The sequence below is a fragment of the Selaginella moellendorffii genome, unplaced genomic scaffold (assembly GCF_000143415.4).
Source record: "Selaginella moellendorffii unplaced genomic scaffold, v1.0 SELMOscaffold_36, whole genome shotgun sequence".
NCBI lineage: Eukaryota > Viridiplantae > Streptophyta > Lycopodiopsida > Selaginellales > Selaginellaceae > Selaginella > Selaginella moellendorffii.
In genome coordinates this window covers 87,280-114,634 of record NW_003314297.1, presented here as the reverse complement: position 1 = coordinate 114,634, position 27,355 = coordinate 87,280, and the positions used below count along the sequence as shown (strand labels likewise).

Here is a 27,355-nt window from a genome sequence, read left to right as displayed (position 1 = left end):
AGATAGAAATGATAAAGGATGTCCAAACAATCTTTTGAGGGACGGAATAATGCATGTAGATAGGGACTCTCTCTCTGTTCTGTATATTCTTTGCAACATGGACTTAGCACGAGATAACAATTTGATCAACTTATAATGGCTATGGATACGATGTTTTCAGTGTAACTGTACGATTGAAAACTAGTTTCTCCGCCGAGGAGTCGGGATCAACGCAAAAATATCCTGCATAATCCGAATTGTCACGATTTGACGATTTGAGCCAAAGGAAGTTAAGTACCTGTTCGCTCGAACTGGAACCTATCCCCCGGCTTCGCCGTCCGCAGATTATCCAAAGCGAATGCCCCGTGTATGACTTGCTTTGAATGGGGATTGAGGTCCTCTAGCCAAGTGTCTTTGAGTTCCGCAGGATCCTACACAGCCATGATCAAACTAGAGAGTTATCACCGCTTTAACACGTTCTCATACCTCTGACAGGAACAATCTGTCGAAGAGTCTCACTTCAACTTCGAGAGGGCGCGCTCCTTCAGCAGGTTCGGGAACCCAGTGGAGAACGCCCTGCCAAGGAACATATAAAACGATTAGTAAGCACAAGATTTAGTGCACAGAGTAGACCTTGGGCTTGATGCTTTTCTTGGCGTCGTACGTGGCTCTTATTTCAATGACTTCGCCATCCTTATCGCACACATAGTCGACACACGTGATGGGGTACGCATATCTGCACTCGAATGCTCTAAGGTGATTGTTCCAACTTCAAGAAAGCGTACCTCAACAAGGCTGATTTTCCTTTGGCTAGCCCGTAGAAATCCTTGGAATCCTTCGTCCGAAAGTCGGAGCGCTCAATATATACAACTCTTGTAAATGGCATCTACAACATGCAAAGGAAAAAAATAAAAAACCATCAAGGAATCAATCCACAGAAAACCTTGTACGTAGCCGACGGGTCATCGGGCAGCCTCTTGCCTTCCACTTCTTCAGTAGCTTCCAGATTCTCAATAACAACCTAAGGAGGAAATAAAGTGACTCTAACCTCACGAAGTTTTTACTCGTACCTTCAGTGGATGGAGAACCACCATAGTTCTTGGAGCAGTTTTGTTCAATTCATCCCGAACAAAATGTTCCAACTTATCCATTCTTATAAGATTGTCACTGGAAATACGAAGCGTTAAAACCTTCGAGAAGTTTACATCAATCTACCTCCTCGTGATGCCTATAGACCGACAGAAAGCATTGATAGCAGTAGCCGGCATTCCTCGTCGACGTAAACCAGCCAATGTCAAAAGCCGAGGATCGTCCCATCCATCCACATATTTTTCTGTTACTAATCGGTTTAGCTGCAAGGATGAGGAGGTCAAAGCGCGCACAGTAGGGAAAAAAAATTACCTTCCGCTTAGACAGCACATTATTCGTCATGTTCAGCCGTGAATATTCCCATACATACGGTAGATATAGATTCAATCTGTCTAGCAGCCAGTAATACGATACCCTGCGGGACTCAAACTCCAAAGTACACAGCTACAAACAAAAGAACCAATTCAGAACAAACAAAACAAAAAAAACATTCTCTACGTACCGAATGGGATATATTTTCCAATGAATCGACGATGCAGTGTGTAAAGTCGTAGCTTGGATAAATGCACCATTTGTCTTTTGTGCGAGGGTGTGATGCTTTCTGTAAGTGACTATTTCAGAAATAAAACATAAACAGCATGCCTGTACCTTTACTCGATAAGCAATAAGGTCCAGCATATTGTAGTTCTCGTTTTTCATATCTTGCTTCATTCGCAGTGTAGCTTGCCCTTCCTCAATCAACCCAGCCTTCATCTTTTCGAAAAGATCCAGAGATTCTTCTACAGGCCGGTTCCTCCATGGGCTTTCCTTGAAGTTTTCACGGTATTCTTTTATCTCATCTGCCGTCTATAGAAACAATCAGTTAAATAAAGCGCGCCATATTTCTTACCTGATGATCAACATAGGCGTGACCAGATTTTATCAGCTCTACAGCAAGCTCGTAAAGCTCCTGAAAGTAATCACTACTGTAGGTAATCTGCAAGAACCGACGTTAAAAACTCCTATCAGGAATTAAATGTTTAAAGACCTTGAACGGTTTCCAACCCATCCACTCTACAATCTCTTTTATGTGTTCAATATATTCTTCTTTTTCGGCATCTGGATTCGTATCGTCAAACCTGCCGTAGAAAAGACATAAGAACCTGCTAGTGGAATTCAATGATTACCTCAGGTAGCAGTAGCCATTTGCATCGCATGCAAATCCAAAATCGACAAACATGGCCTGCCAAACAGAATCAAGACACTAATGACACAAAAGACACTTACCTTAGCATGTCCAATGTGTAAGTAACCATTTGGTTCAGGAGGAAAACGGGTATAGACTCTTCCACCGGTTGCCTTCAGATGCTTTTCAAGCATAGCTCTCGTATTCGCTGGGTTCAGTACTGTTCCGTCGCTGAATCTTATTTCCACGTGAACTCCGATATTGTCTTCCGGTTTTGGGAATATTGAATAGGGGCTTACTTCCTCGACAGGGAGAATTTCTTCCTTCTTGACTTCCTACATTGGTACCAAGATTAAGCGCGTTAAAAACTGACAATAAGCACCTCAGGCTTTGGCTTTTTCTTCTTGGTTTTCACGTCGTCCTCTGCAGTTCTCTCACCCAGGAGTTCATGCATTTTCTTGTCTATCACTTTCTACAAGCAAACACAAACACGTTTTAAAAACATATATCAGGCTACCCGAGCAATACCTTGACATATGTGAAGTCCGCAAACGGCTGTAACTCCCTGACTTGTGCCAGTAGAATCCCAACTGTAAAGTCTCCAGATTAGAATAAGATCACTGAATGTACTAAAGGGCAAACCATTAAATTTGTAGCGCTCATCGAGTAGTTTCGCTTTGTTCTTTTCCAGCACTTTCTCGACAGCAAGCTCCGCGTCCTCTGGAGAGACAACCACACCTTTCACCCAGAAAGAAGTCAGTGACCGAAAGCTAACGGAACTAGAACTCACCGACACCACAGACTCTCTCAAAATCTTCCACCAGGAATTCTTCTGGATCGGAAGAAAAATAGCGAAAGGCTGCATCCAACTGATGGCTCTTAATCTGCCACATCCCATAACGTCTTAGCTCACAGAGAATCAAATCCAAAAACATCTCAAGACCTTTCCAGAAGTAACGTAGCTCAAAAACTTTGGCCGATGACGAAGAGCGTTCGCACGGTTTGCCGGGTACTTGGTTGCAATCTGCCACAAACCATTCAGAAGCGAGGAGGAAAAATTCGATAGCTTACCGTGTACAGCACGTTTCCAACCGATTTGTTACAGCCATTTTGCACACCAGCCTGAATTTCGACAATGAGAATCTCTGGAAGAAACACGAAATCGCATGCAATTACCTCCTTGATCACAGCCAGGACACTGCTTCTGACCTTCGGATTCACCATAATGTTCTGCGCAGTGGTCTCCTCGATACCGATTCGGCAGAAGAGCTCCACAGATGCCTCCATTGCCTCGCTCATAGCGCTGCTCGCGCAGCCACGCCCTACACGACTAGACCTCTGTAAAACCCTAGCATATAGCATATTCTTATCGTGAGCCCTAAACAGGCCGGCCTTATAGATTTCCCGCGAGAATTCAAATTTCAAATTTTCAAATTCAAATTCCAGTATGGAATACCTCAAGAGGGCATTTGCTATCATTTGCTATTGCTTCCTCTCCCATTTCCCTTCGCGTCTTCCATCGCTCCTCTCTTTGCTCGCGCGCTCCATTATCATGCGAGGCCGCGAGGAGTTCCTCGCTTGCCTCTCGTCGACCATCTCCCCGTACTCGCTGATGCCACCGCCGTTTCCCAGGAGCTCCTCGTAGGCCCTGTCCTGGTGCTGGAAGCTTGGAGCGTTTGGATTTGGATAGCCGCGGCTGTTCGTCATGAGCACTGGAGTCGATGCTGTTGTCGTTGCCACTGCTGCTAGATGGACGTTGGTCGGGCTCACCGACGCTGCCGCGGCTCCTGGGGGTGGCGTTGGAGGTGGAGTCACTGCGTTCTCGCGATCCGGCCTCGAGCTGCTGTTACTTTCTCGCGCGCCCTCGCGGTAGCGATCGCGATCTCTTGGTCTACTAGAAGATGCGTGTTAACATTTGGGATAGAAGATACATGGATTGGGAAGAAGCGGAGAAGAAGTTTTAAGTCACCTGCTGCCAGAGGTGGTCGAGGCACTGTAGTCTCTCCGCGAGCTCCGCGCGCTTCCTTGCTCAAGTTCTCTTTGGTAGTCTCTCTGTGTTCTCGAGTGTAAGTAAGAAACGAAACTGGCAAGAGTTTACCTGTGAGCGTTTCTCCATTTCCAGTTCTACTACATGCCTCAGCTCTCTCGTCTTTTCGCGTTCTTTCTCCAAAGCCTTTTGCCTTTCAATCTCCCGTTCAGCTTCTGCTGCTCGCTCCCTGTAATCAAAAGATGTATAAATGACTCATGGAAATCTCTTAGAGGCCCACCTATCAAGTTCTTGCAGGATTACAATCTCCCGGTGTGCCGCTTCATCCAACGCAATCTGACGATCCCGCTCTGCCATTCGCTGACGCTCTCTTCTGATCGCAACTTGTTGTCGTGATTCTTCACGTTGCCTACAAGCACTCTGAAGTTTTACGACAATGAACTTTCTACTGCTTACTCTTGAAGAATTTTTTCTTTAAGTTGTTCGAGGTCATTTGCGGAACTTTGTGGCTGACGCTTTCCTTCCAGCATCTCCAGCTCCAGTTTTACTTCCTCCAGCTCCTATAAAATCCCGCATGATCTTTGTTAGAGAGACCAAAATTTCATTACCTTGGCTGCTTCTGCTGCGGCTGCATCACGCGCGTCTGGGCTATCACGCAGAACTGAAAGGCGAGCAAAGACCTGAAGAAGTGTTCATTTGGTGAGAGAAAAGCAAAGAACTAAGTATCTTACCTCTAGTACTGAGTCCCTGACAGCCAAATATCCTGGATCATTTGGACGTTTGATGTCTTCACCCAGTAGTGCTTGCTCTAGATTCTGGAAGTAAAAAACTGTGAGAGCTCTCAATTTTTCATAAAAAGATTCTACCTCTTTCACGACATTCCCTTGGGTCCTAAACTCCAGTAAGACCTGGCAGAGACGTCGTCCAGCTTCCATACACGTCGTTCCTGTACCATTCAGAAAACTTGTGTCAAAATCTTGAAGAACAAACTTGGTTGCTTACCTGGTTTCGTTTTTGTTTGTTCTTCCATAACTCTCCAAACCTTAGCAGGAATAGACGTGACATCCTCTGGTGAGGCATAGATGCATGCCCGTGCTAGTAGAGATAGCGCGAGGTTCGTGTATGGGCCCGATCTCATAAAATGCAAGGACGTCGTGCCAGGAACCAACGAGTCGATTGTGCTGAGAAACGTCTTTAGCTGATGTGGTTCTGCCATAGGAATGAACTTCAGCAGCAACTCCATTGCTTGCTGTCTAAGTCCCAAAAGAGAGTCCGACGCAGCCGAGAATGTGACTTTGTCCCAGGTAACAGAAACAAGCTTGCGCACAAACTTATCATACGAGTATCTCTGGCTTGCGACTTGAACGTCCAAGTTTGAGACGTTCTCATTCCTCCTTAAAAGCTCCCTCAGCTGCTGCAATGCCCCTGACCGCAGCTCTGGCTCGGGATGCTCGAGCATCGCTGCCAGAAGAGGAGCAAGCGAACTGGATGCTGCTGGCTTCCAGATCTCCAAGCCTACATGCTGAAGAGCCCGTGGCATCCACTTGACAGTCCATAACCTCCAGCTCAGTCTGGGAGCACGCGACCACTGATACTGCAGGATGGAGCAAACTTCAGCAAGCACCATGTGTACGTGCAGTGACGATGGTAGCGCCAGGAAGTAGTCCATTGTTGCCGCAGCGACTTGCCAGCAGTGACCCTTTTGCAGCATAGCCACCGAGTCCGTCAAGGATATCAGAGCATAGTGCCAAAAATCTTGCTGACCATCGTGTTGGTGCCGCCGGCGGAGATAACTTGCCAGTAGTAAACATCTCGCTCTCGTACTTGCGGCCGTCGCAGCAAGTTTAGGATGGAGCTTCCATGCGGCCTCAAGTTCGGGACCGAGTGCCTGCAGGAACTTCTCCACGTTGTCATCCAGTAAGTCTGGGCTGCAGCTTGATGGCGGCTCGGCATATCTGCCTTCAAGGCTGTCACCTTCACTCAGCACGCCGTCGTCATCAGTCACGGCATTCCCAACTTCGACAAAGTCTGTTTCTTGCTCCGCACCAGATGAGTCGGGGTGAGCCTGCTTCAGCGGTTGCATGGAATGCATGCCACGATAAACTGAAAGCTCCCCGTCCCCAAGGCTGTTCTCCATAAGCGAGCAAAGTGCTACCAGGATCTTGTCGAAGGCGAGAACGTATTTCCCACAAGCAGCGGGAGGACAGGATTTTGTCGACTCCACCCAGCTCAAAAGAGAAGAATAAAAGCCCGGTCGCATACCCGGAGAGATGTCTGGAAGAAGATAGCCGCATAAGTAGATTACGAGCGGTCCTTCGACAGATTGTTGCTTGTCTTGAGGTCCTCTCTTTAGCGCATCCAGCAAAGCACCGAAGCATATAACGCTGAAAGACTCGCGAAGCTCTTCGCCATAACTTGATCCTCCGGCTGCCGCAGCATACGCAACGAGCGGCTGCAAAGCGCTCATCACGGATTCCAGCATGAACATGTCGCAGTACGAGCTCGAGCACAGCTTGAGGAGCATACGGATGACTCTTGGCATCTCTGGTACGATGGCCTCCATATGCTCTAGCACAATAACCTCTAGCAGCTGGAGAACAATGCGTTTCACGTTGGCTGCCGCAAATCCTTTCACGGAGTAACTGCTACCATCCTTGTGTTGAGGAAACGGATCTGAACAGACCTCCGCAAACCATCCCAGCAGATCGGGTACACTAGCAGGAGCAAGAGACTTGATTTGAGAGCGAACTGATTCCAGTAGTATGTCCGCGTATCTTTGGAAATGTGTTCTCATCTTGGGAAAGAATGAGTCGAACTCTGGATAGAGTACCGAAGCAGCCGACTCTTGAGTGTCGATAGAGTTCACGATATCAAGCTTTGCCATTGCACCCGGTGCTTTAATCTGCGCATCAAACTCCTCAGAAGTTTCATTACTTGATGATCGGTTGGCGGGACCAAAGGCCGTGAGCTCGTCGGAGAAAATGAGAAGGGCGCCAGTAAGCTGTTCAAGTGACGAAGCCAGAAGAAGACCGGCTTCTTGATATGTCTGAGCGTAGATCGATAACGACATCCAGCCGATGTAGCGAACAAGAGGAAAAGTTGACAAGGCAAACCTCGGTATTTCTTGAAGCCACGAAGAGGCTGGAACCAGCTCCTTGTGTGCTGATCCCCCGTCGAAAATATCGCTCCCTCTGAAAGGCCTTCCAGCAGCGACATAGACCATCCGGCTGAGCAAAGCCCACTGGCGTCGTATCGCAAAAGCATTAGCTATGCGTCGCTGTGAGTATCCATCTTTTGCGCGGGTGTGCTCCAAAACCACTGACTTGTTAAGCCGCTCCGCACTTTTGAGAATAACCCCAACTAGATCCCCAGGCGGCACCAGCGGCCCAGTGCTCGTCTCCAAAACGAACAGGAGGCCCTGTAGTAAAACGTCGTACAAGTTGTGCATGTCCCTCTGGAGCTGCCGAACGAAGAACATGCATAGCTGACTTTGGTGCTGGCGGACAATAGTGGCGGCATCTTGGAGTCTCTCGTCTTCGGCATCCACCGATAGACTGTTGGAAAACTCGGCACTGCCAACGTCTCCCACGCTTTGTGCCAGGTCGCAGTCCCATTTTGACGCTTGCAAGAGAATCCTCAGAACAGCCTTGTCTCTTTCTTCCTCCAATTCGATAATGGATTCTGCCGCTGCCAAGTCCTTCCCTGAACCAACCTTGGAGAGTATCTGCCGATCGTCGCTGCGTGAATCCATGAAAACGGGATTCAGATGGCACTCCGCAGCTAGAAGTAAGGAATCGATCGCAGCCTGGTGACTTTCGGGACTTTGTTCTGTTTGAGAGTGCAGCTCGACCGCAAAACGGATAAACTCGGACGCTTGTAACTCACGTTCCGCCTGGCTTATCAATTGCAGATAGTCCTTCTGCAAATCAAAATACTGATCTACGGCCCTTTGATCCAGTGGAGATTTTTCATCGGCTACAATCGTTGCTGTTCCATCCGAATCCACTGCTTTCCGGTCAGCAGCCAACATCATCCCCTTAAGTTCTGGAGAAATGAAGAATAAGTTTGACTCATCAGCAGCAGCGATACTATCGTTTCCCTCGCCAACAACTCCAAACTTATAATCAGCGACGGTATTATCATCCTGACTCGGTAAACCAGTAGGAATTGCCAAGTGTGGAGCAAGAATAGAAAGCAATACACTGCCGTTGAAAGAAGCTACATCAGAAAGAAACAACGAAGAAAAAAGTACCTTGGTGCTATACGTCCTTGTCGCCATTCCACTTCTAAAGCAGGCAGAACTGAGAACCTTTTGACCGCGGCGCAGATAAAATCAAGTGCCAAGGCGCAATTTTGGTCTCGCTTTTCATATAGCATTGTAGACATATCGCCAAATGTAATTGTACTTTCGGTAAATGTCAATGCTGGCATCAGATAAGGTTCTAAAATCTCGATAAGAAACAAAATGTTGGTTTTCACGTCCTAGAGATAAGAAAATAGCGTCACAAGAGTGAATGAGACAAGTGCTTCACCTTGTACTGCTCTAGTAGTTCGTCCACATAACCAGAAAGTCCCAGCATTACGTAGAGCAAAGCTGCACGCGCTTTGTTCACACTTTTATGGCCAGCCTGCAGCAAATAATTTCAGACGAAATAGAGCTGATGAGATTATTATACCTGAATGACGCCGGCTACATCTTCAAGGAGCTCGATAGCCAAATCCACCTGCACTAATGAAAATCGTTGAATCCCAGGTACAAAACCAGAAATACAAAAACGAAAGAAAAACTTACAAGAAGCATCTGACCTTGCAAATAACCATGGATAACCACGCTGAAAGAGGGCCGGTACATAAGTCGATCAGCAAACAGGCCGCTTTCTCCTTTAGAGAAAATCACAAGTTCTGATAAGTACGATTAAAGCGAAAAAAAAGTTTATCATACATGCGCCGCAGAAAATGATGCAAGGTATCCGGAACAAGCGTCCAGAAGTGGGCGATACGCCAACGAGATCGACAAAGATACCACCTGAAAGAATCCGCTTGCATGAGAAACATAAAAAGAAAGATATTTCTTACGTGTGACACAACGCCATGAACTTGAGGAACTTGCCACGGCCAAAATGTTTCATCAATTATTTCAGCGCCTGTTAGCAAGGTGGAAGAAGGACGGATTGCTGAAAGAGAAGATGATAATGAAATATTAAAACTACAAGTAACTAGGAACAAAATTAGGACCAGCACCTCCAACAGTAGCCTGAACGAACGGCAATACTGGCACCAAGTCGGCTTCCGAATCGGCTAGCCTTCTACAAAGTACAGGCTACAACATACACCAATCATAATTATTCAAAATCCGAGAAAAAAAGAGAGTTACCTGGGAAGCTAAGCAGTAAAGAACGTGCAAAAGACCCTCTTCAATCAACGAGATTTCTAATATTCCAGCATTCGTTATGTCAGTTGTTTCTTCAACAATTCTGTACTCTTCTCCAAAAATCTCCGAATAATCAGAACCAGCAGCAGCTGAAGCATCAGAAACGGGCGCTTCAAGCGAGTCAGCGTCGTGAGTAATTGTACCCGCTAGCTTCGTATATATTACAGCAACCTGGAAAGGAAATTATCTTTTGTTAGAGGAACAAACGGAGAGAACTCAAACCTTTTTACAAATCCTTGAAAGAGCACTGTTTTTATTGGCCACCTTCAAGAGCAACAGAATGACATCAAATCTATAGGCCAAAAGTAGACCCACGGGTTTCTGGGAAACTCCAGAGCCCTTTCCTCGTTTTGGAGGTGCCTGAGACAAGAGAGAAACATATAAACTACGAGAATGTAAAGCTTACGGCATGCAACCTGAAAATTCGAAGAGACCGAAAATACGGAAGTTTGAGTTCGAGCTGTTTCATCTATACCAGTCTTCTCGGCTTCCCTGTATGACTACAGTGCGTGAAAACGCAGTATTAGCCTTATTAAAGAATCTAACCTTCCACCAGCTGACGCTAGAATTGGATAGAATGGACCTACAAGCATCGCCAGGAGCTTAACAGTTGATTCCATAGCTTCACTGCTAACCGCCAAGTCGCTCTACAGAATGAGCATCAGAGAAACAGCTGAAATGGAACTATTCTCACCTCGAGCTGAATCAAGAACGGCGATAGCCGGCTCGCAATGTCTTGGAGAAGCTGCAGCTCCATGTTAACTTCTACACAGAAAAAATGATAACTCACTCATACCTTAAGGTAGACGGCATGTAGCTCGTGCTTGTGGGAAATAATCCGTGGGAGCAAGTAGTCAACAACAGGCTGGAGTTCTGGTTCTAGACCAGGAACTTGAATGCCCATCAACTGCAAAGAAAGAGAAAAACATCACTATGTCAGTTGAAGTATAGAAAACGAAAACAAAGACTAGTTCCGACCTGGACGTAGAAAATGGCGATCGGGTTTCCACGAAGACAAGAAATCCGAATGAATCGGCATGGTGTGTAGCCCGCATAGTACGTCATGTCTCGCCTGGGAGCTTCACAGCGTGGCCTTACTTTCACAAAACTTTCCGGCTGAGAAATCACACAAACCGAGCTTAAAAATACAGAGAAAGAGATAACAATGCCACACCTTAAACTTGAGCCCGGCGGCAATCTCCCATTCCAGCACCGATTTGTTGTGCGCGCGAATGTGAGACAATAGACACGCCTCCTGCGCAAAATCTTCACTATAGAAGCTCAAAGGACTCACTACTCGCGACACTGACCTCCAGCTCGAGAATGATCCACTCCTTAGCATTCGTCCCAGTCGACCAATGCGTCCGGAGATCTGGATCGAGGACATACGCCGCCTTCTGCGACGCCGATTCGCGCGACGATGCGCGCACCTTGAACGGCAGCGCCTTGAGGCGAGGATCCAGCTCTGGCTGCTGCTCCATAATCAAAACCCTACAAAATTTCCAAGTTCTATACTATAGCTTTCAAACCATGGAAGCTCTTTAAAGGTACATATCTATCATCGATTAAACTGGAGAGGACGCTTCTTTGGCCATGAATTTTCTCCTCCTCTCGGCTCTTATCAAAGCTTTGGTTCTTCCTCTCGTCTTGGAGAGCCCAGTTTTGGTCACCTTGGACGCAAACTTCTTGCGGCATTCCTTCTCCCAGATCCTTCTCGCCTTGGCCTTGGCCATGGCCAGAGCTCGCGTGCCAACCTTCTCCAAGTTCACTCCCTTGGCCGCGGCTCGATCGAAAGCTTCTTTGTAACGGGACTTTAGCGCTCGCATCCTGGCCCCCAGCACTCGTTCTCTTTCGAGAGACACGCCTTCTAAGGTCTCGTTTCGCCGCATTGCGTCCTCGAGCCGATTTGCTAGAGCCAGCTCGCGCTTGGTAACAAGGCTGGTCACTCGTCCTGGAAAAAAAAGAAAGGAAAGTTACTCGTAAGTTTCTACGATCAAGAAAAAAAAAAAAAAAAAAAAAAAACAGACCTTTTAAGCCCATGCGAGCAGTCCGTCCACTCCGATGCAAGTAATCAATCTGGAACAAGTTTAGTTCATGAGCTAAAGTTTCATTCAACGAAATAGATAACTTTACCGAAGTCGAAGGGAAATCAAAGTTGATAACATGGTCGACTTGAAGATCAAGGCCCCGAGCAGCCAAATCAGTACAGATTAGCGCAGGAACTGGACCCTCTCCATCTTCAATCTTAAACTTTGCAAGGTTCTTTATCCTGCGATAGTAAAGAATAAGCAGTTAAAAACAATCACGAACTTAGAAACATGCGTACCGATCTTCTGCAGGGACCTCGCCATGATAATTTACACAATGGACATCCATTTCATTCAGGTAGTGATCAACAGCCCGGCAGGAATCAACTGATCTGCAAAAGACCATACAACGACTTCCTTTGGCAAGCGCGGGCTCAAGAACCTGGAAAGTCACATAAGTGTCACGTAAGTCGTGCAAATGAAGCATTCAAGAAGTTAAAAGCATACTTGAACCAAAGCCTCGAGCTTGTTAATGTTGCCAGGAACTTTTTGGAAGAAATGCCGGGACGTATCGACCTTTTTGTGTAGGGTGGACGTGAAAATGTGCCGAATGCCTGGGAACTCAGTATCAAGGAGCTTTTGCACGGACTACACAGGTCAAAAGTTAGACCAAAAGGACGCGAGAGAGAGTTTGCAGTTCACCTTTGTAATCGTCGCGGTCACAAGAATGGTCTGAAAATCCGAGCCATTTCGCAAGGCACGGTTGCGAAGAGGATCGATTATCTTTTTCAGCTCAGGCCCAAATCCACGATCAAACATGGTGTCGGCCTCGTCGATTACCTACAGAAGAGGGGAAAAAATCCGAGTTTACGCAAAAGAAGAAAACCAAAAGAACTTAGCTGCCTCACCACATACTTGATATCTCCAAACGCCAGGTTCCCTTCTTCGACATGCATCAGCAGCCTCCCCGGAGTCCCGACTACCATGTCGAGAGCTCCATTGAGCGCGTCAGCCTGGGGCCTGGGACGAAATCCCCCACTGATCATGGCAGAACGAAAGCGAGCATGGTGACTTAACGACTTGGCGACTTGTAAAACCTGGACAAAGTTTACAAACCAAAAAGAGTGTTTTTGCAAGCTTCTGGAATAAAAGAAAATTAGTACCTGTTCTGTCAACTCTCTGGTCGGACAAAGAACAAGAGCTCGGGGCTTTCTAGCTCGCACGGTTCTTCCACTCTCGATTTCATCCTTTCGTAAGCTCTGCGCAACAAGAAAGAAGAGAAGTGAGAAAATGATAAGCACACCAAGGAATGAAATAAACCTGGACAAGCGGTAGCATGTAAGCGAGCGTTTTTCCGGAGCCAGTGTGAGACGCCACCACCACATTCTCACCGTCTAGAATCGCTGGAATCGCCATTCTCTGGACCTCGGTCGGCTCCTTCAAATCCAGCTCCTCGATGGCGCCGCGCAGCTCCTCCGCCAGCCCGAGCTCGTCGAACGACTGCGTAGAAACCTCCGCCAGAGAATCCTCGTAATCCAGCTTCTCGCCTTTGCCCCTCCTCCATCTCCTACCTTCCTCTTCTTCCCGGGCAATGCCGCTCCATCCCTCCTTGGACCGCCTCGATCGAAGCCTGTCGAGGAGATTATCCTCATCCGCTAGCGCTGCCGACGAATTCCCGCCCCTCTGCGCCGCCCGGAGCGGCCCGCTCGCGACGCTCAGCCTCCGGCACAGTGGCGGCTTGCGCGCGAGAGGCGATCTAAGCGCAGCCACGGAGGGATAGAGCTGCCGGCAAAGGAATGCCATTCTCATTCCTTCCCGGGCATCTATCTATCGCTTAAACCCTAAAACCTTGGCGAAATGTCATCATTTCTTTATTACTAGTGAAGATCCATAGCTCTTCAGTTCGCGAGCTCCAACGAGTAGAGTTTTACTGACTGACCATAGTGAAGATCCATAGTTCTAAAGTTCGCGAGCTACGAGTAGAGTTTTACTGACCATAGTGGAGATCCATAGCTCTAAAGCTCGCGATCTTTGGTCTTCTCGGCTCGCTATACGCCATCGTCCTCCTGATCTTCCGGTCACGCGTCTCCTCGTAAATCTTCACTTCCTCCTCCCGGAAGAGCTCGGCTCTAAACTTCTCGATCCTCTCCACGATCACGTCTGGAACGCCCTCGCGCTGCTCGATCATGTCGAGATAGTCGAGCTTCCTGGCCAGGCAGCACGAAGTCACCAGCGTGTTGTGCATTCCCAGCGTCACTTCGACGCCGACGCTCGGCAGCCAGCAGTAGAACTCGTAGGCTCCCTGGAAGTCTCCCTGCGCACACAAGGCTCCCAGGAGCTGCCGGAGTCCCTGGTTCTCTGGCCGCTTCCCATCTCTCACGAGTTCTTCCACCAGCTTTCGAGCTTGATCCGCCTTTCCTTGCCAGCAGAGTCCCACCACCAGCTTGTCATACGTGAACTTGTCTGGAACGATGCCGGTGTCGGTCATCTGCTTGAGGAAATCCTTGGCTTCGTCCACGCTGCCTCGCCGGAGGATCCCGTCCAGGAGAATGTTGCTCGATCCCACAAGCTGCTGGCAGTTTATCCTCGACATCTCTTTGTAGAGCTCGAACGCGTCGTCCAGTCTTCCGGCTCTGGCCAGCCGCGAGAGTAGCACCTCCCAGATCTTCAAGCTCGGGACGAATCCTTTGTCACGCATCGCGCTCAGGAGCTTGAAGGCCTCTTCCACCTGATCCGTCTTGCACAGGCTGGAGATGAGGATCTCGTACGTGAACATGTTGGGAGCTGGAACTTTGTCATTCTTTCCGGACTGCATCCTTTTGAACAGCATCCACGCGGAGCTCCAGGCCTCATCTTTGATGAACCCGACGATCATGAAGTTGTAAGTCCAGGTGTTGAGAACGATACCATCTTTGATCATGTCTTGGAACAGGCAGTAGGCTTCATTTGTATCTCCGTTGGCGCAAAAGCCTCGGATCATGAGATTGTAAGAGCACGTATCGGGTAGCCTCTTTGTCTTCATGTCCGAGAAGAGTTTTTTCGCTTCCTCAAACCTGTGCTCCTTGATCATCCGGTCGAGAATGACGTTGCAAGAGCCTGTGCTCGGGACGAGGCCTTTGGCAACTGTGGCGTCGAAGAGCTCGCTGGGGCCTTCGCCACTCTTACGACTGTAAGGAAAGACCACCAAGTCCAAACTCTCTCCATCTTCCGCCACCATAACTCCTTCGTTTGTCACTGCTTCGTAGAGCTTAAGTGCCTCGTCCATCCGCTTCTTCCACACCAAAGCATAGAGCAGCTTGGTGAGTGTAGCAATCCTCGGAGCTACACCTTGATCCAGCATGAAGTACGTGAGCTCCATTGCATCTTGCAATTTAGCAGTGCTGAGCAGTCCTTCGAGCAAAGTGTTGTAAGTCACCACTGTCGGACTAATCCCCCTGCCTCTCATCTCCTGAAACATTTCCTTGGCTTCTCCGGGTCGCCTTGCCTTGCAAAGCCCGTTGATAAGTATGCTGTACGCGTAAAAGTCCGGCTTGTAGAGCTCTGTCCCACACATCTGTCTGAACAGCCTGATAGCTTCGTCGATCCCACCTTCGATGCACAGCTTGTTGAGGAAGACGTTGAAAGCAACCGGGTGTACAGCGATCTTCTTGCCCATCATCTCCGTGACGAGCTTCGCCGCTTCCACATTTCCTCCATCCATCTTGGACAAGCCTAGAACAACGAGGCTGTAAGTGTTGTCCGTCATGCAAACGTTCTTCCGGCACATATCGCTGTACACCCGAGAGGCCTCCACCAGCTTCCCTGCTCGCTGGAGCTTGTTAAACAGGACACTGTATGCAGGCTCGGTACAAGCGCAAGGACCTTCGGCCATCTTCTCAAACACCTCGTATGCCTGCTGGAGTCTCGTAAACTTGCAAAGGTGGTCGATCAGCGTCGTGTAAGTGACGAAAGTGGGCGAGACGTCCTCCTGTTTCATCCTCTCCAGCAAGAACACGGCCTCGTCAAGCTTCTTCCACTTGCAAAGCCCCGCGATCATCGTGTTGTACGTGACAACATCCGGTTTGCATCCTCGGCTGTTCATGCTCCTAAACAGCTCCCTCGCCTCGTGAATCTTGCGCGCTCTCCACAGCCCGGACAGCAGCACGTTGAAGTTGACAATGTCCGGCTCGCATCCTTTCGCTGGCATCTCGGCGAAAACATCCATAGCCTTGCTCACGTTTCCCGTCTTGCAAAAGCTCTGGACGATGCTGCTGTACGCGTGAGGAGTCGGAGGATGCCCGAGCTCCTCCATCTCCCTCAGGAACGCCAAGGCCTTCTCGATGTTGCGAGCTTTGCAGTAGCCATCGATGATGATGTTGTAGGAGACCACGTTGGGAGCGCAGTGCTGCGGCATTCTTTTCAAGTAGCTCTCCGCCTCGGCCAGCATCCCGGCCTTGCAGAGGCAGCTGATGAGATTGTTGTAGAGAATCGCGTTTGGAAACAATCCAGCCTCGAGCATTCTATCCAGCTGCGAGCACCCCCTCTGAAAACTCCCACTCTTGAAGAAACCACGTATCAAGAGGCAGTGGGACTGGACGTCAGGAGAAAAACCGGCATACTTCATCTCCTCCACGATCGCTTCCGCCTGGGCGACCAGATCGGCCTCCACGAGCTTGCGGATGATGCAATTGTAAGAATGCAGCGTGCTCACGCACGAATCCTGCCTCACGGACCATCGAAAGAAGCCCACCGCCGTGTCCGGATCGTCGCAGCTCCTCACCACATCCTCAACCAGGGACGAATTCAGCGGCTGCTGCCTGAAAATCTCCTCCAGCCTGCCCTGCCAGTCGGAAGAATCGCGCAGAACAGCGACGATGCCCACCGCATCCACGCATTCCCGCTCCTTCTTGTCCCGGAAGAGCCCTAGAATCTTGAAGACATCCAGCGCCGGTGCCTCCCCCCCCGCAGTGGCACCGGCACCGAGCTGCGAGAGATCCAAGACCTGCGTACCGGAGCAAAGGAATCGCCGGTAATGCCGAGCGGCAATGCTGCGAGCGCCCGTCCTCCATACCCACATGGGTTTATTAGAATATATCGCTAACGGTCCAAGCATATTCTGTTCCCAGCATATTCTGCCAAGCCAGCATGTCAGACTGTATATTCCTCCGGTTGGCGGGGAATATACCACATGTTTTAGTTTTGAGAGAATGGCTCTTCCACTCCGGCGGCGGCTCCCCTTGGCGCAGTCTTAGTTGAATTCCAGCTCCAGGGAATTCCCGGCGATCCTCCCGGATGCCTGGAAGCAGCGCTGCCTAGATTCGTGCCCGGCGCCTGGCGAGCGCGTCCTCGTCCTCGTCCTCGTCGGTCGTCATCGCCCTCGCCAAATCGAAATCCGGGGCAGCAATGCAGCGGGGGAGAGGGATTAGCTAGCGGGAAGCTGTGGCATCGCAGCGCTGGATGGATCGCCCGGTCCCCGGGGGCGGCAAGGGCAGCAGGGAGAGGAAGGGTTGGGAGGTGGGCGAGAGCAGCGGCGCCAGGCACCACGTCCCGGCGCCGCTGCCCTCATTCAACCGATGGAGCGGAGTGGCGGTGCCCCTGCCCGAGCCGCGCACGCCACGGACCAGCCGCAACTCGGAGAAGAGGCGCCTCCAAAAGCTCTTTAGGCTGGAGAAACAGGCAGCTACCTTGAATGTAAGTGTTCTCAGCTTTCCTTGGCTTTGGATGGATGATCTTCTCCCTCAAATCGATCTCTGTGAAGTTCTTTTCATCTTTTCGTCTCTGGAGTTCTCGATCTCTTTGCATTTGAAATCCTCCACTTCTATGAAGATTTAGTCTCTCTCTCTCGCTCCCTCCTGGTTTTTTTTTAATTTTTTTTTCCATCAATGCCTCGTGTGTTCTTGGTTGACTGGCTAGCTTAGCTGCATTCCTTCCTCGTTTGTGGATCTTGGAACTTTCGATTCACTTTTCTCCTCCATGGACGTCAGGAGGAAATTAGCCAAGCCAAGCAGGCACCCAGGGTCTCCATCACTTGCAAAGAGTACGTATTCATCGAGAGATCTCTACGAATTTCGTTGACAATGGAACTGTTTTTTAAACTCAAGAGTCGCGGAGTTCATTGAGAGCCGGGGCCGGGAAGATCCTTTCGTCACAAATCAGTAAGCTTCTCACTTTCTTTGTTTTTCACAACCCCATCTCCATCCGCAGCAATTCCAGGCCGTCCTGGAATCGATGGCTCGGGTCGCCGGCAGGAAGACGAAGATTTTCTGGGTGCTGGTGCTTCTCCTAGGCCTCACCAAAGAAGAGTAGAGAATTCCTTTCCCGTGACACACAAAACAGAAGAAATTTTCTTGCTTGAACCCACATGTTTTTTTTTTTTTTTTGGTAGTTTTCTGGAGCACAAAAGAAATTTTCTTGCTTGAACCCCCACTTCTTTTTTTTTTTTTTTTGTAGTTTTCTGGAGCGTAGGTTGAGTTTGAACATTGAAAGTCAAGGAACGTGCGTGTTGGCTTTTCGTTCCATTTATCGCGGAATTTTTTCCCATTGTTAAACAAAAAAATGGACATATTCTTAGAATATCTCAGCATGTGAAACACATTTTCTACTCATTATATACTGTCAAATGTATGTACAAGCATAGTAATGGCGGCCTGACACTAATCTTTCTGTATATCGAGTGTATTTCACTTTTGAATATATTGTTTATAGATTCTTGCGGGGTCTGGTGGAAATAGTCACAACCTAACAGCCTTAAACATGTTAGACAAGAGAACATAAGGGGCAGCACTTTTCAGATCTAGATCAAGCCCAGATCTTTGTCTACCTGGAAACAGAGATTTCTCGGGATTTTTACTAAGCTGCCTGTTAAAGTTAGCAAAAGAGCTAAGTAAGCAGTTCCAATCCCTTGAGTCTGGCAAAAAGGGCATATGCAAGATGAGGTCTTCTGCGTGAACAAGATACCCTCCCCGTGCAAGTAGATCCACAATGCAACCGTAAAGAACCTTTGAAGGATCCAAGGTACCATAATCAACAATAAAAGATCTGAAAAAATTAATACCCACATGAGCATCACCCCCGTGGCTGCAAGCAACCAAAACCAAAACAAACGAGCTCTCGTCAGGTTTAATTCCTTGAGATATCATCTCCTTGAAAATATCCAGAACAAGTTGATAATGTCCACAGTGGGCATACATTGCTAGCATGGTGTTCCAGGTCACTAGATTTCTAATCACCATCCGGTTGAAAACAACACTTGCCGTCTCCAAATGACCGTTTTGGGCATATGCAGTTAGCATGGAGTTCCAAGTCACCAGATTTTTATCCGGTATACCATAGAATATGCGCTTCGCATCCTCCAGATACCGGTTTTGGGAATATGCATCCAGCAGGGAGATGCAAGAGACAAGATTTTGCTCGTACATGCCATCAAAGAGAATCTTGGCCTCCTCGAGATACCCATTCTGGGCATATGCCGCAAGCATGGCATTCCACGTCACAGAATCTCTGCCGGGCATCGTGTCAAATATTTCTTTGGCCTCCTCCACTTGTCCACTTTGCGCATATCCAGTGAGCATAGTGTTCCACGAGAAAACATCCCACACAGCCATGTTTTGTGACAAAAACCTTTTTGCCCCCTCCAAATCTCCATTTGAGGCATGCGCACTAAGCATTGCATTACACAAAACCAAATTACACTGTTGTATCCTAGAAAACAGTCGCAAAGATTCATCCAGATTCCCAGCCTGGGCATATGCCGATATTATAGCTGTCCACGAGAACAAGTCTCTCTCGGCCAAGGCATCGAACATTCTCTTCACCGAGGCCGTGTCACCAATTTGCGCATACGCCGCGAGCGTTGCATTGTGTGCCACAAGATTCCACTCGGGCATCCGATCAAACAGGAGCTTCGATTCCTCAAAGCAATCCCACTGCATGTAAGCCGAGAGCATCGCAGTCCACGAGACAATGTTACGTTTTGGCATCTGATCAAAGAGCGCTCTGGCCATCTCCAAATTCCCATTCTGCGCGTAAGCCACAAACACGGTGTTCCACAAAACCACGTCCTTCTCTCTCTCGTCAACCTTGCGAAACATCCGATTGAGCTGCTCTAGCTCACCGTGCCTGGAATATGCCGCCATTATCGCAGTCCAGGAGATAAGATTCCACTCCGGGATGCCATTAAACACCTCCTGGGCCCTCTCCAGATGCCCGGCCTGGGCATGCACGGCCAGCAACGTCGTCCACGTCATCAGGTTGACCATGGGCATTGATTTGACCACGCGGTCGCACTCCTCCGTACGCTCCACCCTCGCGTACGCCTGCAGCAGCCCGTTCCACGACGCCAGGTCGTTGTACGGCATGGAGTCAAAGACGTCCCTTGCAGCGTCCACATGCCCGTTCTGGGCATACGTCACCAGCATGGCATTCCACGTCACAATGTCCCTGTACGGCATCCGGTCAAACATGTCCTTTGCGCCGTCAATGTGTCCGTTCTGCGCAAATCCAGTCAACATGGCAGTCCACGCGACCAATCCCCTGTCCGGCATCTGGTCAAACAGACCCTTGGCCTGGGCAACATGCCCGGTCTGGGCATATGCCGTGAGCATGGAAGTCCACGCCACCTGGTCCCGCCACTGCATGGTATTAAAGAGCCGTTCAGCGTCCCTGACGTAGCTGTGCCGGGCATAAGCTGTGAGCATGAAGTTCCAGGAGTAGCGATCTTTCTCCTGGATGCCATCGAAGATCTCTTTCGCGTGGTGGATGCTTCCACACCGGCTGTACATTTGGATGAGGAGATTCGAGAGGTAAGCGGGCAGTGGATCCGAATAGACGAGCCGAGTGGACCGCTCCACATCTCGTGCGTCGGACAGTGCGTTGCAGGACTTGATAAGCTCGACACTCTTGTGGAAGTCACCCATGAGACATATCTTCCTTCTAAGTTCTTCCTCGTAGAACTTCTTTGTAGAAACTAGTTGTCTCGCCAGAAATCATCGTAGTGCTCGATCAGTGGCACGCCTCTTTTCTTCTGGAGCTTGATGTAGTCCGCGAGATCGTTTGACACGCGCTGCGCGAACTCCTCCTGCTCGGCGGCCTGGAGCTTCTTGATGAGGCCCCGGTAGACGAGGTGATGGAGGTGCAAGCCTGGAGTTTTGAGCATCCGGCTGTAGAACCTCTCCAGGTTTTGGAAGTCGAAGAGATCGAAGCACGCGCTCATCACCGGGACGAACATATGCCGGTTGGGATGCATCTCGTTGGCGTCCATTTCGTCCATGGTCGTCCACAGCTCGTCAAATCTTCGTAGATTGGTGAGGATGAGGATGAGTTCGCGGTAGAGGTAGCTGTTTGGCTCGTACCACGACTCCTTCTCGATGATCCGGAAGACCTGGAGACGCAAACCGTGAGGAAGAGCTCCTGGAGGACGAAGTTTTACCTTCAAAGCTATTTCTTCTTCTCGGTGCTTGCGAAGGATGGTGAGGACGCACAGCATGTCTTTCTTGAGCATCCTCGGCGCGTTTGTTTCTAGATACGAGTCCACCTTGTCTGGATCGTTCTTGCGATGCCTGAGAGCCGTCACGGTCTGCATTGCTTCTTGGGTGAACTCCCGGAGACGCAGGAACTCCTTGGGGATCTTCTCGGGTCGAAACACCTTCGACTTGGAAGGCCTTGGATCTGGAGTGTCGGCCCAAAAGAATCCAACGTTCTTCTCCCTCGATCCTAGAAGAGGAGCTGCTCGGTGGAAAAGACGTATCTTTTGGAGCTGTGCTTCGAGAGCTCTCCGGGCGAGCGACCCACATCCTGCATTTGAATATCAGCTTTCACTCCAACAAAAAGAGATGAGAACGCACCTCTCCGAGAAATCATCTTAAGAACCCTAAACCTTTGTCGAGGTCCTTGAAAAGAATCTCGGCTCGCTCGAGCTCCCCGGCGCTGGTGAGCTTGGCGATGAGAAACGCGTAGAAATTCGGGCAAACCTTACACCCGATTGCCTTGATCGCCTCGTAGATCTCCATGCACTTGGCAAAGTTCGCCAGGCTTGCAAACTTCCTCACTGGAAAAACGAGCATCTCCTCCGAAGGCTCGAGCTTCTCGTCGTGTAAGTTCTTGAGCAGCCTCTTCCAGTCTTCGATCCTGTCGTGTTTGATCACGAACTCCATGATCGATTGAAAGAGCTGCGCGCTTGGTTTGTACCACATCTCTTCTCGTATGACATCGAATATCTAGGAAGAAAGAGAGCGTCCAGAAGAAATAGAGAAGAAAGAAAAGATGGAGCTCACCTCGAGAACTCTATCGACTTGGTCCTGGTCTTTGAGTGTGAGAAGAACGATCAAGTAATCGTAGCGCATCATTCTGGCAGAGCGATCCTTGAGCAGCCGCTCCACGTCCTTCTTGCCCCTGGCAGCTCGCTTGATCTCGGTCACCAGCGCCAGAGCTTCCTTGCTGGGAAACATTCTCTTCCCCTCCGGCCTCCAGTCGATCTCTCTAGCGCTCAGAAGCTCCGACGACACGGCATGGCGACTCTTGACGAAGCTCCTCGTCTGGGCCGCAATCCTCGAAAATCCCAGCGTGCCTGTGCCACAACATCCAGATCCAATGACATGATATATGTTCTAGCAGGAAATCTTACGCTTCGCAACGCGCGCTTGCGCCATCGCCTCCAGCTCGATCTCAGTCCCTGCGCGCCATCGCTGCGGCCGATCGAAGACAGAATGGCGGTACCCTAGAACAAGAAGGATGAATGTGGCCGAGCTAATCAAATCTTGCCCCAACCTCTCCCAAGCCAAAGAGATTCACGATTCCATCCCATGCCCGCCTTCCATCCCGATCGCCGAGCTCCTGATCCAAATGTATGGCAGGCTTGGCAATGTCGCCATGGCGGCACAGATCTTCGATTCCATGCCGTCCAAGACCGTCCTCTCCTGGAACTCCATGATCACGGCCTATTCCCAGAACAACGATATTGGCACCGCGAAGAGATTATTCGACGAAATGCCCGATCGAGGCCTAGTTTCCTGGACCGCAATGCTCAGTGGCTTCCTCGACCATGGCCGGATCACCGACGGCGAAGAGCTATTCGATCGCATGCCCTGCCGAGACGTATTCACCTGGAATGTCCTCTTAAATGCATATGCCCGGTTAGGGCATCTTGATCTTGCAAAGCATCTTTTTCTTTCAATGCCAGAGAAAGATGTGATTGCTTGGAACTGTTTGATAGCCCTTTTGGCACGAACACATCGTCTTGAAGAGGCCAGTGAGTTATTCCAAAAGATGCCCCATAGGTCAGCTCAATCCTGGAATATTCTCATTGCAGCATATGCCCAGGCAGGGCATATGCTTGAGGCCCGGCATTTGTTTGACGAGATCCCACAAAGGGATCTCATTGCGTGGACGGCGCTGCTAGCAGCATATTCCCAGAACGGGCATCTTAAAGCGTCAATGGAGATTTTCCACGCGATGCCAATGAGGAATCTCGTGTCCTGGAACGCCTTTCTCTCGGCTTTCTCGCAAGTCGGAGATGTTGAGAGCTCCAAACGAGTGTTCTTTGCAATGCCCGAGTGGAATGTGGTGTCGTGGACGTCGATGTGCCAGGCTTACATCCACTCGGAGAATCTCGATCGAGCGAGGAAGTTCTTCTTTGAGACGATGCCGGTGAAGAACAGAGTCTCGTGGAACCTGATGCTCACTGCCTATGCCGAGAGGGCGGATGTCGTCCAAGCGAAGATGGTGTTCGATTCCATGCCAGAGCACGACCTCGTCTCCCTCTCCGCGATGCTGGCTGCTCTGATTCAGGCTGGAAACCTGGATCAAGCAAAAACATTCTTCAAAACGCTGCCAGCAAGAGGAATCGTCGTGTGCAACTCCATGCTTGCTGCATATATCCAAAGCGGTCATCTGGAAGAAGCGAAGGAGCTCTTCTTCCGTGGAATGCTCGAGAGGAGCTTGGTTTCCTGGACGACACTTCTCTCCGGCTTTGCAGACAAAGCGAATGGAAGTCTTGATCGAGCGAAGGTTTTGTTTGATGAGATGCCCGACCGGGACTTAGTCGCGTTGACTACCATGCTCGCGGCTTACGCATCTCGCAGCCACCTTGAAGAAGCCAAATCCATCTTTGATGCTTTGCCAAAGCATGATGTCGTCGCATGGAACGCCATGCTCGCGGCTTACTCCCGAAACGATTGCCTTGACAAAGCGGCCAACTTCTTCCATGAAATGCCCGAACGCGATCTTGTCTCTTGGAACTCTATCTTGGAGGCTTACGCCGTGGCTGGTCACGACCGTCTTGCAATGAAAACGTTTGAGACGATGCCGGGGAAAGATCTTTTTTCTTGGAGCACCATTCTAGCAATGCATGTCCGGAGCTTGGAACTTCATCTCGTGGCAGAGCTCTACACTTCCCTGAAGATCGAAGGAATCACTCCGGACGAGATTGCTTTTGTGTGTCTCATCTTTAGTTGCAGCCACGCTGGAGATTTGGACAGAGGTGTGCACCACTTTAAGTCGATTGCCTTGGATCATGGCGTGGAGCCGAGCAAGCGCGAGTATGGCTGCTTGCTTGATCTTCTTGCCCGAGCTGGGCATTTGCGGGATGCTTTCGATCTCGTTGCCAACATGCCGTTCGAGCCGGATGTGGACGATTGGAAGAGTTTCCTTGCATCTTGCAAGAGTCTCGACGATCTCAAAACAGCGTCCACTGCATCCAAATCATCACTGGAGCTGGACTCACGCAGCTCTGTGCCTTATGTGTTGCTAACAAACCTTTGCACTCCAACTTCCGAGCAAAAGGTTGGTTTCAGAATGTAAAGATGGTTGTTTTTCAGTTTTACTTTTATAGCTTATGAGATTTTAAAAGTAAATTGCATTTTTAGTTCCTTTTTCATTTTGATTTAGATGTTGTGCTAAAACAATTTTTTAATTTGTATAGTATAAATAATTTATTCTATCAAATTTTTAAAACTAAAACATATTTACTATCAAAATTGTTACTAAATATTTTAAAATGTTGTTCGCACTAAACTGATGACATTTTCAAAGCATTTGCTTTTATTGCCAAGAACAACATCCGTGTCTAACATAACTGCTAAAATTTTATTGTGAAGCCTAAAGAGGAAAAGTAATTTTTCTAGTTCTACCTTCTTTGCATTTTTCTATAGATTAATTATCAAATTTTAACAAGTTTCAAAATATTTTTCATATCAAATCAATGTAAGTTTTCATTAGTGTATAATTAATTACAGTATTCAATGTTTTAAATTACAATGAACTTCTATTTCAAAAATAATTTCTATTTTTTTAATTTTCAAATTATTCATAAAATAATTAATGGCTAAAATTTTATATGGTTATGGTGCTTTGATCATAATTAATTTATATAACATCACAATATAACTTACAACCAAAAAAATAAAAACTAAAATAAACTTTCACTCAGCTTGATTACCTAGTGACGAGGATGATATTATGGTTATAATAACTACTTTGAATTAAAAAACTAATTAATACAATCTCAATTGATTCAATTAAAAAACTAGGAAATAACTTATCTTCCACTCTACCTTTATAAAAAAAAGTTTAACTACCTTTAGTTTTAAAAATTTATACATTAAGTTTTACTAACTTTTGTGATTTTCTCACTATATAGCTATGCCCTAATTTATTAAGTATTTTCATTCTATTTTATTTTATATTTTTTATTATTATATTAAATTAATATATATTGAAAATATAGTTTATTAAAAAATAGATTTAAAAACTTTAAACATTTGTATAAGACAAAAGAAAGAAAAATATATTATAATTGTTATACCTTAGTCTAAATCTTTTAAAATAGAAAACAAATTAATTTAAATAGATGAATATTTTTATGAGGTCCAAGTGTACAACTATAATGTTATATACTAAGATTAATATAATAGGGTTTTGATAATTATTAGATTGATTTCAATCATATATATAAACTAGGGTTTTTAGGCTAATGGATGTATATATTCCTATTCCCTTTCTATATTGTATGCACTCACATTAGTGGAAGTGAGGGCCAACTTTAATTATTTTTAAGGAGTGCTTCAATTTGGGATTTTGGTTTAGATTTAATTTTTATATTATCTAGATTTCACTTTCTTTTTAGCTTTTTCAATTTTTTCTCTTTTGTTTTTTCTCCTTTTCATTCATCTTCATGGCAAAATAATAGCCTTTTCCTCCTAACTCTGAAGTAGCACTTGGTGCTTGATATTATGTGGTTGCTATTGAACAATCAGACTTGATAATGATATTCATAGCACAGTGGTACAATTCCTCCTCTTATTACTGTCAATCTTCATGTCTGCCCAAAGTTATTTTATGGGAATTTTAGGGATGATATGTACCATTGATTTAATCACTTTACAGTGACTAGTACTTATCATACTTGGGATGATATTTGATGTTTTCATAAGTTTCCGTACCTATAAAGGATGGTGTTATAGTGGTATAATGGTTTAAGTGCAACTATTCATATGGATTATAACATTTTCCTGGACGTCTTCAACCTTGCATTTGGACATGCTAACAATTAAAAGGATGCTTTTTAATAATTACATCTTCTTTATCAAAGACCATTTAAATCAATAATGCAATTTGGCATTCACTTTTGGAGACTTTTACTTTATATAGAGTTAAATATATAAGAGTATATCAAGTTGGAATGTTGTGGTTAACACTTTGTCAAGATATTGTAGAATTTGTATATGCACTTGCTCCAACCGCCCTTAACAATACTCTTTGATTCGTGCAATATTATGAAACATCACATCTTCCACTTTTTGCTAGATGTTATTTAACTCCAATTCCTATGGGAGATGGTTCTGATGAAGGTTGATGCTGCTGTTGCAAAGATAAAGGCAAAGACGTGATCATGGCCATGATATCCATTATTAGGCATATGATGAGGTTAACCACACATATTAATGGTTTTGGCATTTTCTAAATTAGTGTCCTTTATTTCCTAGATGGAGGATTTAGCATTAACAATGTCCTAGTGGTGTTGTTGCAATAAAAAGTGTGGATATCGAGATTGTTTTGGGAAATAAAGAGTTATGTAAGCAATAAAGGGTATTTGTGAAAATAAATTAGTGACCCCTTCATCCTGTTTTCAAAAGTATCACTAAAAGGTTCATTCAACACTAGTTAGTTCAATATTTACTTTCTAAATTCATTTTTATAATAAGAAATATTTTATTATTCTCTCTATGTTAGTTGATACAATTTTGGGTTTATCTTCTATTTCTCGGCTATATGTTATAGTCTATATTTGCCGTCGTGCATCAAAATTAGTTTTCATTCTTTATAGCAACGGCCATGCATATGTATGTGCACACAATGAGGCAAACTTAATTGTGCATTTAGACAACCTTGAATTTATGTTTTAATCATTACAAGTGGTGTTGAGTTAAACTTTTGACTTCATGCTTGGTATAGATTAGTTGTGGCACAATTATATCAAGTATGACTGTGATATTCTTCCTTTTGTTTTATATTTACTCATATTTATTCCATTCCTTTCACTTTTGTTCTTCTTTTTTGTGCTTTTACTTTTGCTTCTATTACTTTTGATTTCCCATTAATTTTTCCTATATTTCCATTTTGCTCTTTTATTCACTTTCATGTCCATTAAATGATCTTTGTGTTATAGTAGTTGACTAACTCATTGTTACAAATGTGACTTCGGA

General features: G+C 47.1%; 8 protein-coding genes across 11 annotated transcripts; 2 read left to right on the top strand and 6 right to left on the bottom strand.

Annotated features, from left to right (window-relative positions):
- Nucleotides 1-103: 103 nt before the first annotated feature.
- LOC9657805 (glutamine--tRNA ligase) lies at nucleotides 104-3,583 on the bottom strand. Its single transcript, XM_024683173.1, has 22 exons — nucleotides 3,410-3,583; nucleotides 3,305-3,355; nucleotides 3,177-3,257; nucleotides 3,024-3,117; nucleotides 2,876-2,971; nucleotides 2,762-2,823; nucleotides 2,616-2,705; nucleotides 2,335-2,568; nucleotides 2,235-2,290; nucleotides 2,096-2,186; nucleotides 1,958-2,044; nucleotides 1,717-1,914; nucleotides 1,571-1,669; nucleotides 1,381-1,512; nucleotides 1,195-1,331; nucleotides 1,050-1,146; nucleotides 923-1,000; nucleotides 765-865; nucleotides 613-715; nucleotides 466-555; nucleotides 278-410; nucleotides 104-222 (listed from the first exon to the last, which is right to left on the bottom strand). The coding sequence occupies exons 1-22, from the start codon at nucleotides 3,530-3,532 to the stop codon at nucleotides 140-142; spliced, it is 2,316 nt and encodes a 771-aa protein (XP_024538941.1). The 5' UTR covers nucleotides 3,533-3,583; the 3' UTR covers nucleotides 104-139.
- A 63-nt stretch (nucleotides 3,584-3,646) lies between these two features.
- On the bottom strand, nucleotides 3,647-11,135 carry LOC9657804. Of its 2 annotated transcripts, none has more exons than XM_024683230.1 (25): nucleotides 10,962-11,135; nucleotides 10,826-10,906; nucleotides 10,630-10,767; nucleotides 10,448-10,558; nucleotides 10,346-10,396; nucleotides 10,198-10,298; nucleotides 10,068-10,143; nucleotides 9,874-10,011; nucleotides 9,595-9,822; nucleotides 9,462-9,540; nucleotides 9,297-9,394; nucleotides 9,163-9,246; nucleotides 9,027-9,101; nucleotides 8,897-8,944; nucleotides 8,753-8,848; nucleotides 8,473-8,702; nucleotides 5,223-8,422; nucleotides 5,087-5,166; nucleotides 4,952-5,035; nucleotides 4,829-4,900; nucleotides 4,677-4,780; nucleotides 4,501-4,629; nucleotides 4,332-4,449; nucleotides 4,203-4,285; nucleotides 3,647-4,127 (listed from the first exon to the last, which is right to left on the bottom strand). In XM_024683230.1, the coding sequence occupies exons 1-25, from the start codon at nucleotides 11,130-11,132 to the stop codon at nucleotides 3,716-3,718; spliced, it is 6,087 nt and encodes a 2,028-aa protein (XP_024538998.1). In that variant the 5' UTR covers nucleotides 11,133-11,135; the 3' UTR covers nucleotides 3,647-3,715. The 2 variants fall into 2 exon arrangements, with proteins under 2 accessions (XP_024538998.1, XP_024538999.1); XM_024683231.1 differs by having other exon boundaries at nucleotides 3,647-4,124.
- Nucleotides 11,136-11,150: 15 nt separating this feature from the next.
- LOC9657803 (DEAD-box ATP-dependent RNA helicase 39) lies at nucleotides 11,151-13,525 on the bottom strand. Its single transcript, XM_024683233.1, has 9 exons — nucleotides 12,999-13,525; nucleotides 12,842-12,937; nucleotides 12,587-12,775; nucleotides 12,381-12,518; nucleotides 12,186-12,326; nucleotides 11,978-12,120; nucleotides 11,785-11,920; nucleotides 11,679-11,727; nucleotides 11,151-11,602 (listed from the first exon to the last, which is right to left on the bottom strand). Exons 1-9 carry the CDS (start codon nucleotides 13,485-13,487, stop codon nucleotides 11,217-11,219), a joined length of 1,767 nt encoding a protein of 588 aa, XP_024539001.1. The 5' UTR covers nucleotides 13,488-13,525; the 3' UTR covers nucleotides 11,151-11,216.
- Nucleotides 13,526-13,527: 2 nt separating this feature from the next.
- On the bottom strand, nucleotides 13,528-16,788 carry LOC9657802 (pentatricopeptide repeat-containing protein At1g62670, mitochondrial). The gene has a single exon (XM_024683232.1). It carries the CDS (start codon nucleotides 16,768-16,770, stop codon nucleotides 13,666-13,668), a length of 3,105 nt encoding a protein of 1,034 aa, XP_024539000.1. The 5' UTR covers nucleotides 16,771-16,788; the 3' UTR covers nucleotides 13,528-13,665.
- LOC112349215 (guanine nucleotide-binding protein subunit gamma 2-like) lies at nucleotides 16,750-18,230 on the top strand. 2 transcript variants are annotated; one of them, XM_024683237.1, is made up of 4 exons: nucleotides 16,750-17,348; nucleotides 17,642-17,694; nucleotides 17,759-17,812; nucleotides 17,862-18,077. In XM_024683237.1, exons 1-4 carry the CDS (start codon nucleotides 17,115-17,117, stop codon nucleotides 17,941-17,943), a joined length of 423 nt encoding a protein of 140 aa, XP_024539005.1. In that variant the 5' UTR covers nucleotides 16,750-17,114; the 3' UTR covers nucleotides 17,944-18,077. The 2 variants fall into 2 exon arrangements, with proteins under 2 accessions (XP_024539005.1, XP_024539004.1); XM_024683236.1 differs by lacking the exon at nucleotides 17,862-18,077 and adding an exon at nucleotides 18,108-18,230 and having other exon boundaries at nucleotides 17,089-17,348.
- Nucleotides 18,231-18,388: 158 nt separating this feature from the next.
- Nucleotides 18,389-20,572, bottom strand: LOC112349124 (pentatricopeptide repeat-containing protein At4g02750-like). The gene is made up of 2 exons (XM_024682910.1): nucleotides 19,127-20,572; nucleotides 18,389-18,997 (listed from the first exon to the last, which is right to left on the bottom strand). The coding sequence occupies exons 1-2, from the start codon at nucleotides 20,570-20,572 to the stop codon at nucleotides 18,389-18,391; spliced, it is 2,055 nt and encodes a 684-aa protein (XP_024538678.1).
- Nucleotides 20,573-20,598: 26 nt separating this feature from the next.
- LOC9653123 (protein THYLAKOID ASSEMBLY 8-like, chloroplastic) lies at nucleotides 20,599-22,381 on the bottom strand. 2 transcript variants are annotated; one of them, XM_024683235.1, is made up of 4 exons: nucleotides 22,279-22,381; nucleotides 21,929-22,221; nucleotides 21,500-21,871; nucleotides 21,340-21,449 (listed from the first exon to the last, which is right to left on the bottom strand). In XM_024683235.1, the coding sequence occupies exons 1-3, from the start codon at nucleotides 22,301-22,303 to the stop codon at nucleotides 21,512-21,514; spliced, it is 678 nt and encodes a 225-aa protein (XP_024539003.1). In that variant the 5' UTR covers nucleotides 22,304-22,381; the 3' UTR covers nucleotides 21,340-21,449; nucleotides 21,500-21,511. The 2 variants fall into 2 exon arrangements, with proteins under 2 accessions (XP_024539002.1, XP_024539003.1); XM_024683234.1 differs by lacking the exons at nucleotides 21,929-22,221; nucleotides 22,279-22,381 and adding an exon at nucleotides 20,599-21,036 and having other exon boundaries at nucleotides 21,085-21,449; nucleotides 21,500-21,606.
- Nucleotides 22,382-22,523: 142 nt separating this feature from the next.
- Nucleotides 22,524-24,452, top strand: LOC9657798 (pentatricopeptide repeat-containing protein At4g02750). The gene has a single exon (XM_002978100.2). It carries the CDS (start codon nucleotides 22,524-22,526, stop codon nucleotides 24,450-24,452), a length of 1,929 nt encoding a protein of 642 aa, XP_002978146.2.
- The last annotated feature ends 2,903 nt before the right edge of the window (nucleotides 24,453-27,355 follow it).